The sequence below is a fragment of the Colobus angolensis genome, unplaced genomic scaffold (genome assembly GCF_000951035.1).
Source record: "Colobus angolensis palliatus isolate OR3802 unplaced genomic scaffold, Cang.pa_1.0 Scaffold181, whole genome shotgun sequence".
NCBI classification, from domain to species: Eukaryota; Metazoa; Chordata; class Mammalia; order Primates; family Cercopithecidae; genus Colobus; species Colobus angolensis.
Genome location: NW_012114944.1, coordinates 274937 through 291767, shown reverse-complemented (window position 1 = coordinate 291767; position 16831 = coordinate 274937). Strand labels below are relative to the sequence as shown.

General features: G+C 42.5%; 1 protein-coding gene and 1 pseudogene across 1 annotated transcript; one reads left to right on the top strand and one right to left on the bottom strand.

The window, feature by feature from the left end:
- Positions 1-12621: 12621 nt before the first annotated feature.
- Positions 12622-13581, top strand: LOC105509972 (olfactory receptor 2S2-like). The gene has a single exon (XM_011939515.1). It carries the CDS (start codon positions 12622-12624, stop codon positions 13579-13581), a length of 960 nt encoding a protein of 319 aa, XP_011794905.1.
- Positions 13582-14426: 845 nt separating this feature from the next.
- LOC105509971 lies at positions 14427-15740 on the bottom strand (annotated as a pseudogene).
- Between the last annotated feature and the right edge of the window lie 1091 nt (positions 15741-16831).

Below are 16831 nucleotides of genomic sequence, written 5' to 3'. Positions count from 1 at the left end.
AAAAGCCATTGTAGGGGAGGGGTGGGGTGCTCCCCATACTTTATAGTAACCATTTTGAAATACAACAAAGCATTCTTTTTTTTTTTTTTTTTTTTGAGACGGAGTCTCACTCTGTCACCCAGGCTGGAGTGCAATGGTGCAATCTCGGCTCACTGCAACTTTTGCCTCCCAGGTTCAAGCGATTCTCCTGCTTCAGTCTCCTGAGTAGCTGGGATTACAGGCGCACGCCACCACGTCTGGCTAATTTTTAATAGAGATGGGGTTTCGCCATGTTGGCCAGGCTGGTCTCGAACTCCTGACCTCATGATTTGCCCACCTCAGCCTCCCAAAGTGCTGGGATTACAGGTGTGAGCCACCGTGCCTGGCCAGATACTTTTAAAAAGACATCACAAGAGTAACCTTTAAATTTTTTTTAATTGACAGGTAAATATTGTATGTATTTATGTTGTATAACTTTGCATTTTTGTTTTCGTTTTTAAAGATAGAGTCTCGCTCTGTCACCCAGGCTGGAGTGCAGTGGGGCAATCGTGGTTCACTGCAGCCTTGACCTCCCAGGTTCAAGTGACTCTCCTACCTCAGCCTCCTGAGTAGCTGGAACTACAGACACATGCCACCATGCCCAACTAATTTTTTACAATTTTTATGTAGAGATGGGGTCTCGCTGTGTTGCCCAGGCTGGCATCAAACACCGGGCTCAAGCAATCCTCCTGTATTGGCCTCCCAAAGCATCAGGATTATAGACATGAGCCAGTGTGCCCAGCTATAACATTATGTTTTGATATATGTATACATTGTGGAATGGCTAAATCAAGCTATTTAATATATGCATTACTTCACATACTTATTATTTTTTGTGGTGAGAACCCTTAAAATCTACTCTCTTAGCAACTTTTAAATATGTAATATATTATTATTAACTATAGTCACCATGTTGTACAGTAGATCTCTTGAACTTGTTCCTTCCGTATAACTGAAATTTTGTGCCCTTTGACTAATATTTTCCTATTTCCCTCACCCCTCCAGGCTCTGGTAACTACCACTCTCCTCTCTGTTTCTATAAAAGAGTTTGACTTTTTTAGATTCCACATATAAGTGAGATCATGCAGTATTTGTCTTTCTGTGCCTGGCTTATTTCACTTAACATAATGTCCTCCAGTTTCATCCATGTTGTTGCAAATTTGGTATCTCATCTTCTGTTTCTTGCCTCCATTTTGTTTTCTCACATAGGCATCTTCCACAGGCTGGCAATATGCTCTCCAACAATTTTGAAGCTCACCTGTTTTGCTTCAGCCCTGTCTACTTTCCAGTGGATTTATAGAATTCCAAGTTAATAAATCCCAGAGGAGGTGTGTGATTGACTTGGCTTAGGATAGTTTCCAATCCTGGTCAATTAGAGTTACTGCAGGTTTTAGAGCAGTGGTATCTATTTAGGAAGTTACCTTCCATTTGTATTGTATAGTTTAAATAATGGAAGGAGCATTTCCTAAAAGAAGTACATATTTCACTGGGCACAGCTGTGCATACCTGTAGTCTCAGCTACTTGGGAGGCTGAGGAAGGAGGATTGCTTGAGCCTTGGGCAACATAACTAAACCCCATCTCCAAAAAATGAGTAAAAATTATTTTTGCCTGGGCACAGTGGCTCACGCCTGTAAACCTAGCACTTTGGGAGGCCCAGGGATGTGGATCACTTGAGGCCAGGAGTTTGAGACCAGCCTGGCCAATATAGCCAAACCCTGTCTCTACCAAAAAGAAAATACAAAAATTAGCCAGGTGAGGTTGTGCATGCCTGCACTCCCAACTACTCAGGAGGCTGAAGCATGAGAATTGCTTGAGCCTGGGAAGTGGATGTTGCCGTGAACCAAGATTACGCCACTGCACTCCAGCCTGGGTGACAGAGCTAGACTCCATCTCAAAAAAAAAAAAAAATTATTTAAAAAAGTAAGTACATATTTCAAAAGCAGAAGAGTCCTTAGAGAGGAGAAAAATATGTCTCTTACACGTTTTAGACCTAATGTCATTTACCCTGTCTGTATTTATATACATGGTCATTGCAACAATGGTTTCAAATCCCTCCCTGTGTCCAAACCACCGTCATGGAACTCTGCACTGCTCTCCCATTTGGACTCTGGCTCAGCCAAGAGGCTTGCTTCAGGTCAATGAAATAATGGTGAGTGTGACACAATCAGAACCCATATTGGTGGTTGCTAGGGGCTGGGGGTGAGGAGAAATGGGCAAAAACTTCTTCAGGGTGCAGAGTTTGATTCTGGAGTGATGGAAAGGTCTGAAACTAGATAGAGATGGTAGCCACCCAACATCATCAATGTACAAAATGCCACTGAAGTATTCACTTCCGTGAATTTTATGTTATGTCAATAAAACCTCAATCATTTTTTAAAGAATCTAAAAAACAACCCAATTAAAAATGGGCAAAATATTTGAATAGACATTTCTCCAAAGAAGATATTCAAATGCCCAATAAGCACATGAAAATATGCTCAATAACATTAGTCATAAGGAAAATGCAAATCGAAACCACAGTTAGATGCCACTGATACCACTTCATTCTGATGAGAATGACTATAATACAAAAGATGAACAATAACAAGCATTGGCAAAGGTGTGAAGAGATGGGAACCTTTCTAAACTGCTGGTGGGAATGTAAAATGATGCAGCCACTTTGGAAGACAGTTTGGCAGTTTCTCAAAAAGTTAAACATAGAGTTAACCATATGATCCAGCAATTTCATTCATATATATATATACACACACACACACATCCAAGACAATGAAAAACACATAGTCACACAAAAACTTGTACACAAATGTTCATAGCAGCACTACACATAAAAGCCAAAAATGTAAACAGCCCAAATGTCCATTGACTTGTGAATGGATAAACAAAATGTGGTACAATGGAATACTATGCAGTAATGGAAAGAAATTAAGTACTGATACATGCATGGAGGAACTTTGAAAATGTTATGCTAAGTGAAAGGAGACATACACAAAGGCCCATATATTGTATTATTCTATTTGTATGAAATGTCTAGAATGGGCAAATCCATTGACAGTAGATTAGTGGCTGCTGAGGACTGAAAGGAGGGGGAGTAAAAGAGAACAGTTGCTAACTGGTACAGCGTTTTAAGTTTGTTCAGATATTTTAAAATCCTGGAATTGGATTGTGGCGATGGTTGCATAACCTTATGAATATACTAGAACCACCAATTGTCTGTTTATTTTTATTTTTTATTTTTTAGTGATACAGTCTTGCTCTGTCACCCAGGCTGGAGTGCAGTGGGACAATCATAGCTTACATATTATAGCCTCAAACCCCTGGGCTCAAGCAATCCTCTAACTTCAGCTAGATTACAGGTATGCACCACTAAGCCCAACTAATTGGTTTTCGTTTTTTGTTTTGTAGAGGTGGGGTCTCGCTCTGTTTCCCAGGTTGGTCTTGAACTCCGTGGCCCAAGTGATCCTCCCACCTCAGCCTCTGAAAACACTGGGATTACAAGTGTGTGCCACCATGCCCAGCCACTAACTGTATATTTTAAGAGTTAATTTTATGGTATTGAATTACATCTCCCTTTTTTTTCAGTTCAAAACATTACAATGAGCTTGTTTTTAAGGTTTATTGAAGTATAATTCACATACGCATACACCCTTGGAGTGTAAAAGAAACCCACCTTTTTAAGGGATACAATTCAATGAGTTTTGATACATATTCAGTCATGTAACCATCACTCAAATCAAAAAATAAAATATTTCCTTTATCCTAAATGTTCCTACATGCCCTTTTGCAGTCAGTTCCCCCTCTGCCTCTAGCTCCGGGAAGCCACTGATCTGAATTCCACTCCTATAGTTTTCTCTTTTCCAGAATGCCACATAATGAGTCTATCAGTAGATAGGCTTTTCTAAGTATCTTACAATGGACTTGGTTTTAATGGGACTTACCTTGACCACCAGCCAGACCCAGCAGTCAAACAACAGGGCTACTTCTCTCTAGAATCCAAGGTTGCATACAAATAACAATCAAATCTAAGCACTTACTTTACAGAAGACAATATATCATAGCAGTTAAAATCACAGTATGTAGAATTAGACCAACCTGGGTATATTAGTCTGTTTTCACACTGCTAATAAAGACATATATGACTGGGTAATTTATACAGGAAAAAGGTTTAATGGACTTACAGTTCCACATGGCTGGACAATCATGGCGGAAGGCCTCACAATCACGGTGGAAGGCCTCACAATCGTGGCAGAAGGCCTCACAATTATAGTGGAAGGCAAGGAGGAGCAAGTCACGTCTTATGTGTATGGCATCAGGCAAAGAGAGAGCTTGTGCTGGGAAACTCCCCCTTATAAAATAATCAGATCAGCTGGGTATGGTGGCTCATACCTGTAATCCCAGCACTTGGGGAGGCTGAGGCAGGCAGATTACCTGAGGTCAGGAGTTCAAGACCAGCCTGGCCAACTTAGTGAAACCCCATCTCTACTAAAAATATGAAAATTAGTTGGGCATGGTGGTGCGCATCTGTAATCCCAGCTACTCGGGAGGCTGAGGCAGAAGAATTGCTTGAACCCAGGAGACGGAGGTTACAGTGAGCTGAGATTGTGCCGCTGCACTCCAACCTGGGCAACAGAGCAAGACTCCTGTCAAAAAAAAAAAAAAAAATCATCAGATCTCATGAGACTTATTCACTGTCATGAGAACAGCATGAGAAAGACCTGCCCCCAGGATTCAGTTCTCTCCCACTGGGTCCTTCCCACAACATGTGCAAATTCAAGATGAGATTTGGGTGGGGACACAGCCAAACCATATCACTGGGTTTGAATCACAGATCTAAAGTTTCCTGTTATGATAAACTTCCAAAGTTTACTTAAACTCTCTAAGCCTTTTCCTGATTTCTACAATGTGAATAAAAATACTTTTTCATTGGGTTCTTGAGGAGATTCAATTAAAAAGACAGAATGAATGTCCACACAATGCTCAAATAATATCTATTATTACTTTATTATTTTATGATTGTTATTATTACTGATTGGCAGAAGACATATGACCTGTAAGGACACTTAAATCCTTATTTTCACACAGTAGCTTCAACTCGCCTGAGTAGATGATTTTTGTTCTAGTCTTGTATATCTCCTAGCTTCTAGGTTATTTCTATTTCACTAGAGACCTTGGGAAAGTTTATTAATCTCTCTAAGTTTCAGATTCCACATCTAAAACAAGGGATTGATAATATTACTTACCATATAAGGTTGTTGCGAGGTTTGAAAGAGAAAATGTACTTTACCTAGTGCTTGCTACTTAAGTAGAAGAGAAGCCCTCTTACCTTCTGCAGTCAGGACCAACATTTGGTTAGTTAATTTAATTAGTTTTTTTCAAAGTTGATAAAAAGGGGGCAGTATTATCTATGTTTATATCCAGTCTTAAACCAATAGTTCTTAAAATGTGATCTGGGGACTCTGGAGAGTCCCTGACACACTTTGATGGCTCCATGAGATCACAGCTATTTTTCTAATAATACTAAGATTTTATCTGCCTTTTTCACTGTCAGTCTCCCACAAGAGTACAGTGGAGTTTCCCAGAAGCTACATGACAAGTGACAATGAAGCAGATTGACTGCAGAAGCAGATATGAGAATCCAACTGTCTTCTCTTAAACCAGACATTAAAGAGACTGCAAAAAGTGTAAAACAATGCCACTCTTCTCACTAAATGTTTTGGAAAATGTAGTTATTTAAAAATATATTTAAATGTTTTAATTTATATTAACATTTAATGTGTTTATTATTGTTAATTTTAAACATAATAACAAATAATTTATCAGTTTTAATTTCTAACATGGTAAATATTGATAGATATAATCCACATGAATAAAAGTTCTTTGGAATGCTCAATAATTTCTAAGAAAGTAAAGGGGGACTTTTGGCTTCTGGTCTGGCATGTCAGGAGCTTGAAAGTTGTCATTTCATTCTAATAACAAGTGAAAAGCTGAATCAACTGAAAAATCAACAACTCTTCTTAGATATGTCAGGCAGATACAGAGAATTACAATTTGCTGGAGCAGAGACCCACAGGCGAAACCTCCATTGGACAGTACCAGCGTGGGAAAACATGAACTGCAACTAAGAAATTGCTGGAGGCTCAGTGTGGACAAGCCTCAGAGTTCAAAAGCCATTGTAGGGGAGGGGTGGGGTGCTCCCCATACTTTATAGTAACCATTTTGAAATACAACAAAGCATTCTTTTTTTTTTTTTTTTGAGACCGTGTCGCTCTGTTGCCCAGGCTGTAGTGCAGTGACACTATCTCTGCTCACTTCAGCCTCTGCCTCTGCCTACTGGGTTCAAGTGATTCTCCTGCCTCAGCCTCCTGAGTAGCTGGGACTACAGGCATGTGCTACCACATCCAGCTAATATTTTGTATTTTTAGTAGAGATGGGGTTTCACCATGTTGGTCAGGCTTGTTAAATACAGTAAAGTACCTCTTCAAAGACACAGTGTGTACAACCTTCTTGTTCTTTGTTCTGCAAGTAATCTTTCCTGCCTTTGCTGTGCTTGGACATGTCCAGGCATGCCTTAGCTTTAGTCATTCTATAACCCAGGTCCCCTTCTTTATTTGGGAATGTGTTAGCTTCCTAGTTCCCCCAAAAGTGACCTCCTCCTTTCCTTTATTCCTCCATTGTGTGTTTACCTATTTAGGAAAAGTTTAAGATCCTGGCCAGTTGGGATCAGTTTAGCATGTGTGGTCCAGTTCCAGCCAATGGAAACAGGACACAGAAGTAGGGACAGTGTTTGGAATAAATACCCCTGCTTTCCTTTGTTCCTTGTGCTCTTACAGCAACCAAGAGCATGAGCTGAGCACCCTTCAGCAGAAGTAAATTTGCCTTGCTGAGAAATCCTTTGTTTGAGTGCTCATTTTCTTTGTGACCCCAAGCAATTGTTTGCAACAGGCTGATCAGGAACTCCTGACCTCAAGCGATCCATCTGTTTTGGCCTCCCAAAGTGCTGGGATTACAGGTGTAAGCCAGCATGCCTGGCCCAGAGCATTCTTTTACCAAGGTCTAACCTACTGGGGTTTTATCAGAGCCTAACTGACCCAGCATAAGAGAAATGCCTAACTCTAGCAAGCTCTAGACCTTCTGTCCTGACTAAAGGGGAGAAAAAAACTAAGAGGCACTTGTACTGATCACATTTCAGTGACACAGGCTTCCTAAAAGCCTGAGACCCAATCATGGGGTTATAGAACACTTCCCACCACCCATCTCTCCCCACCCTACCCTCTACCACCACATCACTAAAGGCCCATTTACTGCAGGTCCTTTTACTCCCTACCTCATGTCTGGCTTTCAACAAAAACTCACAAGGCATATTATAAGGCAAAAAACATAGTTTGATGACAGAACAAACATCAGAACCAGACTCAGATATGGCAGAGATGTTGGAATTATCAGACTAGGAATTTAAATAACTATTATTAATATGCTAATGATTCTCATGGAGAAAGCAGACAACATGCAAAAACCGATGGGTAATCTAAGCAGAGAGATGGAAATTCTGAGAGAGAATAAAAAAGGAATGCTAGGTACCAAACCCACTGTAACCGAAATGCAGAATGCCTTTGATAGGCACTTTAATAGACCGCACATGGCTGAACAAAGAATGTCTGAGCTTGAGAATCTGCAATAGTAACTCTCAAAACTGAAAGGCAAAGAGAAAAAAGACTGTGGGAAAAAAACCCAGAAAGAATATCCCAGAAGTGTGAGACAAATACAAAAAGTGTAACATACGCAAAATAAGAATGCCAAAAGAAGAATAGAGAAAGGGACAAGAGAAATATCTGGAAAAAAAGGAGTCTTGAGGTTAAGAAAAAGTTTGAGAATCACTACTTTAAACATTTTCTTGTAAGTGAAAACATACAACTGTATTTATTTTCCAATCTTTTGACACAGAGAGAGGATGTTTTCTTGTCTGTGAATCCACTAATTGGACTCTTAAATAAATCACACCCATGGCACATTGTCTACAATTTTCAATTTAAATTTCTTAAAGCAGAGTAAGAATTTGAAGATTTTTGCAGAAGAATTGTGGTGCAGAATCTATCTAGATTTTAACAATTTTCTCCCTGACATCTGGTATGACAGCAATTTATTTTACTATGAATCTATCCAAAGCATTCAACTTAGTTTTCATAAAGACAGCACTTTCCACTCTCTTTTTAGGTCAGTTTGTGTAATTTAAATTAACTTAATACAAGTACAAGATTAACAATTTGCTTGAGTAGGCTGGGAAATAATCGTAACTACCCTTAGCATAACTCCCAGCTAGTGGGAGCAGGCATTTTGGGCAGCCAGGAACCTGACATGGGTGCTGGTCCCCACATTTTGCAGTGGGAATGGGGAGTATAAGTTAATCTCAGTAGCCAGGTAAAAGGAGATTGATTAAAAGCATTTTGCAAAATGTGGCAACCACTATTAATATTAGTGCCCGACTATTAACTTAAACCGTCCTTGCCCACTAATCCATAATCCTCAATTATAAGAAAGACTTCTTATTTTCATCCTTATCTTCAGTAACCATCACAGTGGGGATAACTTGGGGAATATTTTGATACTAAGTCTAAACAACCCTTCAGTCCCCAGTCCCCATGCTAGTTTAAATATCCTCTCCTTTCTGTCTCCTCTGGTTTTTTATTGTTGTTTTTGTTTTGTTTTGTCTTATTTCGTTTTCTTTCTCTTTCTTGGTTTTAAAACTCTGCCCTTTGCTCAACCTTTCTCTTTACCCCTGATCTGTCCCTAAGCCCTGCAATGTCTTCTGCTGACAGGTCTCTTACACTGGAACCCCCTCATGCCCTTTTCCCTTTCTTCCTCTGACTCTTCCCTGCCCCCAGGCTCTCATATAAGTTAAGGGCACTTGGCAATTATCTCACAGAATGTAGCTGTCACCAGGACCTTTCTGGAGGCCAGAGGCCCTGTCCTTGTCATTTTGCTCTCTTTGTAGTATCTGGTGCTGGCCCATGGCACATATCCCTTGCTTCCTGATTTCAAGGGCAGGGGCCAGGGCTGGTCAGCTCTGGATGTGTGCTGAGGGGCTGCAGGGGAGGCCATGCTCGGGGCACATGTAGATGACCAGTGTGTCTGTCTCAGCAGAGGCAAAGATTTTCCCTCTTGTTTTGACAGTTAGGGTTGCAAAGGCAAGTGGCACAGACTCCTCAGACAGACATAACATTGTAGCCAAAGCATGGTCAGAACTTAGTTATTGCCTCTACTTGCAGGAATGCCAACAAGGACAGGATAAGAACTTTTTTTTTTTTTTTGAGACGGAGTCTCGCTCTGTCGCCCGGGCTGGAGTGCAGTGGCTGGATCTCAGCTCACTGCAAGCTCCGCCTCCCGGGTTTACACCATTCTCCTGCCTCAGTCTCCCGAGTAGCTGGGACTACAGGCGCCTGCCACCTCGCCTGGCTAGTTTTTTGTATTTTTATTAGTAGAGATGGGGTTTCACCGTGTTAGCCAGGATGGTCTCGATCTCCTGACCTCGTGATCCACCTGTCTCGGCTTCCCAAAGTGTGGGATTACAGGCTTGATACAGGCTTGAGCCACCGCGCCCGGCCGGATAAGAACTTTTTAATCCAAGGAACGTTTCTTTTTTTTTTTTTTTTTTTTGAGACGGAGTCTCACTCTGTTGCCCAGGCTGGAGTGCAGTGGTGCGATCTTGGCTCACTGCAAGCTCCACCTCCCGGGTTGACAAATCCAAGGAACATTTCTTTGCAGCGAGAGTTAAGATTTACATAGAGCTGTCTGCAACTTGTCTAATTGGGTTTGTGGGACGCACACCCTAAACTCCTGTGAGGCCCTTCACCAAACTTTAAATTGCTTCTGGGATTAAAACTGGCTCCCAAACAACCAAGGCTCTAAACTGCTCCATGGCTCCCTGATAGAATCTCTGGAGAGCAGGTCTGGGTGAAGGCACAGGGTGCCCGCCCTGAGCATGCAGGCAGGACGTGACTGCAGAATCAGCTGGAAGCAGCTCCTCGAGCTGTCCTTCCTCTTGGCATCTCACCAGGCATGGAGAAGCCCAGGAAAGTTAGCAGCTAGAGCCCCTTCAGCTATGGCCAACCCCACATTCCCTTTACCTTGCTGTGAAATTTGAAGAAATTACTTAGTTCCAAGACAGCTAAATAGAATTTGCTATATGCTTCCAGGCACAGCCCCAACCGATGGGGCTAGCTGGAGATGGTCAATGTGGGCAGTTGGAACAATCACTTCTCAAGACTGGAGACCTTCCAGCATCATCCCCTGCTATGAGACCTTTTGTCCAGGTAAGTGCCGGTCTCCACCATGGACTTATCTCCACACTGGACGTAGACTGGGTTCTCTCTGTGGCTAAACCTTCTTCAGGTAGGTGAGCAGAAGAGCAAAGGTTGTTGTGAGTGGGAACTTGGTCATAGCTTCCATAGGGTCTTTTATAAGGGAAAGGGAGCAGGCATGTTCTGGGAGTCTAGGCCAGTGTGGGGATGGGGCAGAGTAGCGGGAAGAATGGGGAATAACATTAGAAGGAAGCTTCTGCCCAGCGTAAGGAAAACCTTTCTAGCAATGGAGGCCATCAACAAAGGAATGGGAGGTATGACCTCCACCTACCTTAAGATGTTCCAAACAAAAATTGGAAAATTGTGTTGTATGGAAGGTATTTGTGCAATGGAGGGAAGTGAGACAAGACCAGTTTTTTACAATATCTTTACAATATCTCTGCCAAGTCTAAGATTTTCCAGTCAGCAGTGCTAGTAACTCTAAAGACAGATCTCTTTTCCCCACATATTCCTGATGTTCACAGTCAATCTCCTCTGATAACTGCATGAGGATGGCTTCAAACTGGGCCCAGTTTCTCCCACCAGATCTTTCCCAGCCAGCAACAGTGTGATAGTTACAGATGGAATGTGTGGCTCCCAGGCACACCATCCACCCCCACCCAAGCCCTGACATGAGGCAGAGATCTCAGAGAAAGGTGTGATACCTCTACTCTTCATGAATATCCTAGGGAGAGAGGGGATGATCAAGACTTCATAGTCGATTCTTTAGTGCTTGGTAGTTCTACTCTGGCACAAATGGACCAGCAAGGATCTAATCAGAGTGGTAAGGGAAGGAGCCTTGGGGAGCAGGTGAGGAGCCACCTGGCCCTGTCCTTGCTGCCTGTGCTCCTTTCGGAGCTTCAGCTTCCTCATCTTAACATGAGAAGTCAAGGCTTGAGGTTTTCTTTTTTTTCCTTCTTCTTTTTGAGACAGAGTCTCGCTCTGTCACCTGGGCTGGAGTGCAGTGGTGCCATCTTGGCTCACTGCAAGCTCCGCCTCCTGGGTTCACGTGATTCTCCTGCTTCAGCCTCCCAAGTAGCTGGGACCACATGCGCCCGCCACCATGCCTGGCTAATTTTTTTGTATTTTTAGTAGAGACGGGATTTCACCGTATTAGCCAGGATGTTCTTGATCTCCTGACCTCATGATCTGCCCACCTCGGCCTCCCAAAGTGCTGGGATTACAAGCATGAGCCACTACGCCTGGCCAAGGCTTGAGGTTTTCTCTAGTATGCTGGATCTAAAGGGCTGCAGTGCCATTTTCAGCCTCCTTTGAGTGATCCCTCTGTAAGCCTGGGTGGAATTGTCTGCTCTTCCGTGGAGAAACCATTACTATGACATTGCAGTGGTTTAATGGTCAGCTCGGATATAGAAGGCCCTGAGTTAGGAGCTGTGACATAAAACTGCTCCCAAAGCGCAGAATCTACCCACAAACTCACACTGGGAGGCATGAGGGACACTTGTCCTTGGATTCTATTTCTGCTCCTTCATGGGTCTGGAGCAGACTGGGAAACAGCAGTACTGGGAACAAAGGCTGGTTAAAGGGGATATGGAAGTGCTTCTGTTAGTGTCTCCAAGCTCTCTTGCTCAGAAACTCCTCATTGACAGGGCAACCAAGGGAGATCTCCAACCAAACTCAAGAGGAATGAACTAGAAACCAGGAATCAAGTAACAAATGTAAATGCTGGATAGACCCTAGTCTTCCCGATCTGTGCTCATCACATACTCCCTGGGAAGGACTGTATTTGAAGCTGAATCATCATCAGAGAATTAGAGCCAGGGGAGTGGGTGGGGTGATGTCAGTGGCCAGCATCACTGAGTGTGACAGCCTGAAGCCCACAAGGACACTGCAGGGACAATTCAGGGACAAGTAGGGCTGGCCAGAGGAGCCCACTTCCCTGGACAGTGCTGGAACCATGCAGCATGCCCTCAAAATCCTCTGTTATGGAGCTTATGCAGATCCTTCCTTACATATCCATTCCTTCAAGTATGTTAATACCACTGATCTGATGAAAATTCTTTCATTTATCATGGTTTGATTAGATTTCCAGGGTCTGCTTCTCCTGCTTTTGATCTGACATGTCCTGACTTTTAAGTTAACTTCAGTAGGCAGTGAATTTTATCTGTTAGCTGCTGATATTACAGTTTGGCATCTCAAAGGGTAAATGTGATTATATGTTCTAGAAGCATCTCATTATAAATACCACATACTGGTCTTTATAAACATGTTTGCTGTTCTCAGTTTTCCTAAATGGGGAAGAGAGAATTTAAAATGGAAGTGGCCAACCAATCCATTGTGGTAGAATTTGTCTTGTTCGGCCTGTCAGATCAGCCAAGGCTGGAGAAAACATTCTTTGTGCTCATCCTGCTGATGTACCTGGTGATCCTGCTGGGCAATGGGGTCCTCATCCTGGTGACTGTGTCCGACTCCCACCTACACATGCCCATGTACTTCTTCCTCGGGAACCTCTCCTTCCTGGACATCTGCTACACAACCTCTTCCATTCCTCTGGTCCTGGACGGTTTCCTCACTCCCAGGAAAACCATCTCCTTCTCAGGCTGTGCAGTACAGATGTTCCTCTCCTTTGCCATGGGAGCCACAGAGTGTGTGCTCTTGGGCATGATGGCGTTTGATCGCTATGTGGCTATCTGCAACCCCCTTAGGTACCCAGTAGTCATGAGCAAGGCTGCCTATGTGCCCATGGCTGCCAGCTCCTGGGTGGCTGGTGGAGCCAACTCCTTGGTGCAGACCTCTCTTGCAGTACAGTTACCCTTCTGTGGGGATAACATCATTAATCATTTCACCTGTGAGATCCTGGCAGTTCTGAAGTTGGCCTGTGCTGACATCTCCATCAATGTGATCAGCATGGGGGTGGCCAATGTGATCTTCCTGGGGGTCCCAGTGCTCTTCATCTTTGTCTCCTACATCTGCATACTCACCACCATCCTGAGGATCCCCTCAGCTGAGGGACGGCGAAAGGCCTTCTCCACTTGCTCTGCACATCTTACTGTGGTGGTGATTTTCTATGGGACTATTCTTTTCATGTATGCAAAGCCCAAGTCTAAGGACCCCCTGGGGGCAGACAAACAGGATGTTTCAGACAAGCTGATTTCCCTCTTTTATGGAGTGTTGATCCCCATGCTCAACCCCATCATCTACAACCTGAGGAACAAGGACGTGAAGGCCGCTGTGAGGAGCCTGGTAAGTCAGAAATGCTTCACCCAGCCATAGTGAGAGGAAGCAGTGTGTCTTTTGCTTCTGTGCACACAAGGGGTCTACTCAGTAAGCAAAGACTTGCTTAATGGTCCCACACAACAGTTTCCAAACTGATGTTCATTGAGATGGGGCTTTCTTCGTGATGGAAGATGGAACACTAACTCTTTAGAATGTGCTAAATTACCTAGAACTGAGAATAAGTGACTATTAAATTTTCTTTGTATTTTTATTCTGAAAAAATAAGCAATAAAAATTAGAACTTTGTAAAACAAACACTTATTTCTTTGTTCATGTGCAGACCAGTTTCAATTTGTATGTGACAATTACATTGTTTTCTGTTCTATTGTGTAATGGGGAGCATGACAGTGAGGAAAAGTCACTTTTTTTTTTTGAGAAAACCATTTTTATTATCATCACCACCCAGGTTATCTGTGCTAAGTTATGTACCAAATGGCCAGATCTTCTAAAGAACAGCTACATAACATTTCTTTCATGTTTCAAGAGATGAAAATAACTGTACAAGATTAAGTACAAAAGTACACAAGACAGTGGACACAAAAAAGATCCATGTATGAGATTTTTATCCCACCTGCAGCTTTTATATATTGAAAAGTAGAATTCATGATCTAAAATATATTGTCCTTCTATAGTCCTGTCAAGTTTAATGGAAGTGGGTTTAACCTGATTACAACACTAACACCAGTGTCACTTATCTGATATTTATAAAAATTCATATTTTTCAAAAAATGAAAGTCAGTGTAACACCCATGCAAGCTAGAATGCTAGCTGTTTGGTGAACAAGGACCTGATATCAGAACAAGAAGTCTATAAAGTCCCAAACTTTATAAGTATGATCTTTTTCAAACTGCATCCATTCCTCACATTGAAGATGTGAAACCCAAACCCATTCCTCTTTGTGTGTGGATTTGTATCTTGCCTTTTCATACGGAGCATCTAGACTTCTAAATACTTCTTCCTATTGCTTCAGAGTCTTGTAACTTTCTTCATCAACTGAGCTACATCGAGCTTCATCTTCACTCTTAATACCCATCAATTTCCTAAATTTGACATTTTGGTCCTAGTTTCCAAAATTCAACTTTTCACATATTTCAGCAGATTGAGATTTGTCCTCTTCTTTCTTGCCCTGCCAAAGCATTTTCCTTTTTTTCTCTTGTTCAGCAAAGTTCAATGGATTCACATTGAAATTCTGCTGGGTTATAGTAGTTAGGTACAGCTATTCCTGTCTCTGCCAAAGCTTTAGCTTGCAGGGCTGCCATTTGAGCTGTCATGGCTATCTGAGGTGTTACTTGCATTCCTGATGCCAACAGGGCAACAACATTGAGAACAGAACCCCCGGTAGCTGCAGCTGCTGCAGTTATTTCTTATTGTTTTTGTTTTTCAACCATTTTTTTGTATCGCTGTTTTTATAATTTCTTTGCCCTTTCCAACCTCCTAGCTAAAGCTTCTTGTGTATCCATTGCTGTGTTTCTGCCTCTGAAGGGAAGTGGACTCAGAGTCCAGCTTTAACTTCTGCTGAATCTTCTCAGTTTTTCAATTCTCTTTTTTCTATCTCGACTCCTACTCTTTGTCCCACTCCTGCTTCTAGTCCTATGCCTTTGTCTCGATCTTGAGCAGGAATGAGACCTGATCTGCCCTTTTCTTTCCCTGCTTCTGGATCTTGATTTCTTCCCCTCTCTGCTTCTAGGTTGAGACTTCTTCCACTCCCTACTCCTGGATCGGGACTTCTGCTCCAGTCTGCTTCTACTACGATGGCGTCTTTCACGAGACCTAGATCTTGAGTGACTTCTGCCTCTTGATGACTTTCATTTTTTTGCATTTGTGCTTGTCCTATTTTCAGATTAATTTAGTTGCTCTTTTTCTTTATCAGAAGAATGTTCTTTGTCACTATGTTCCTCAGATTTGTGTTTCTTAGAGGATTTTTCTTTGGATTCATGTCTTCTTGCCTCTTTACTTCTGTTCCAGCTCCTGTGTTTTCTTCCTTTATTACTTGACTTTCATTTTCTTTCTCTTGACCTTGATCGTGATCTTGAATAATGATGTTTTGAGGCTCCAGGAGGAACAGATATATCTGACTACTCTTTTTTCTTATCTCTATCTGGTGATGTCCTTTGTGGGGTTAGTCCATCTCATTCTGTATCACTAGCTGCCACAGTTCAGAGTCTTGGCCGCTAGGGCCACACCTCCACTTGCTGCTTTCAACAGTTGGAAAAGTCACTTCTTAATTGGCATCCAAATTGAAAACCAATCTGCTATTTTAGAAAATTGCCAATACCAAGATGCATCCTGAATGACATCATTTAACCCCTCTTTGACTATAGGAGATCAGAGTGTTGTCTGTTTAATTATTTCCTGCTTAATATCCTAGAGAAAATTTTGGGTAACTCTTTTTCCTCTTAATATACATAGAGCATGTCTATTTTCTACCCAAAGTCAATGAAGAGTTTGCTGCAACACCACCAAACTAGATAATACAGCCCAAGAAGAGAATCTTTAGCAGTCTTCCTCTAGCTAAATCATTACTACAATGTTAAGTTTATATTCAGAGTCCATTTCATTTCTTTAGGATTTTAGATTGGATGCTGGCAATAATTGCTCAAGCCTACTAATAATTACCCTTCTGGCTAAGAGCATAGACTTTGCAACCAGACTAACATGGAGTACCTCTGCCTGCACACTTCAGACCTGTTTAGAAAGAACTATTTAATCTTGTGGACCCTTAGTTTCCTAATTTGTAAGATGGAAATAATTAAACCAACTCCACAGAAGTGTTGTGAAGATCAGTATGTGTATATGTTAAAAATGCACAGCGGGTCGGGGCACCCAAGATGGCCGAATAGGAACAGCTCCAGCCTCCAGCTCCCAGTGTGAACGACACAGAATATGGGTGATTTCTACATTTTCAACTGAGGTACTGGGTTCATCTCACTGGGGTGTGTCGGACAGTCGGTGCTGGTCAGCGGGTGCAGCCCGACCAGTGAGACCTGAAGCAGGGCAAGGCATCGCCTCACCTGGGAAGTGCAAGGGGGAAGGGAATTCCTTTTCCTAGCTAAGGGAAACTGAGACACACAACACCTGGAAAATCAGGTAACTCCCACCCTAATACTACGCTTTACTAAGGGTCTTAGCAAACTGCACACCAGGAGATTATATCCCACACCTGGCCCAGAGGGTCCCATGCCCATAGAGCCTCCCTCATTGCTAGCACAGCAGTCTGAGATCTAACTGCAAGGCGGCAGCGAGGCTG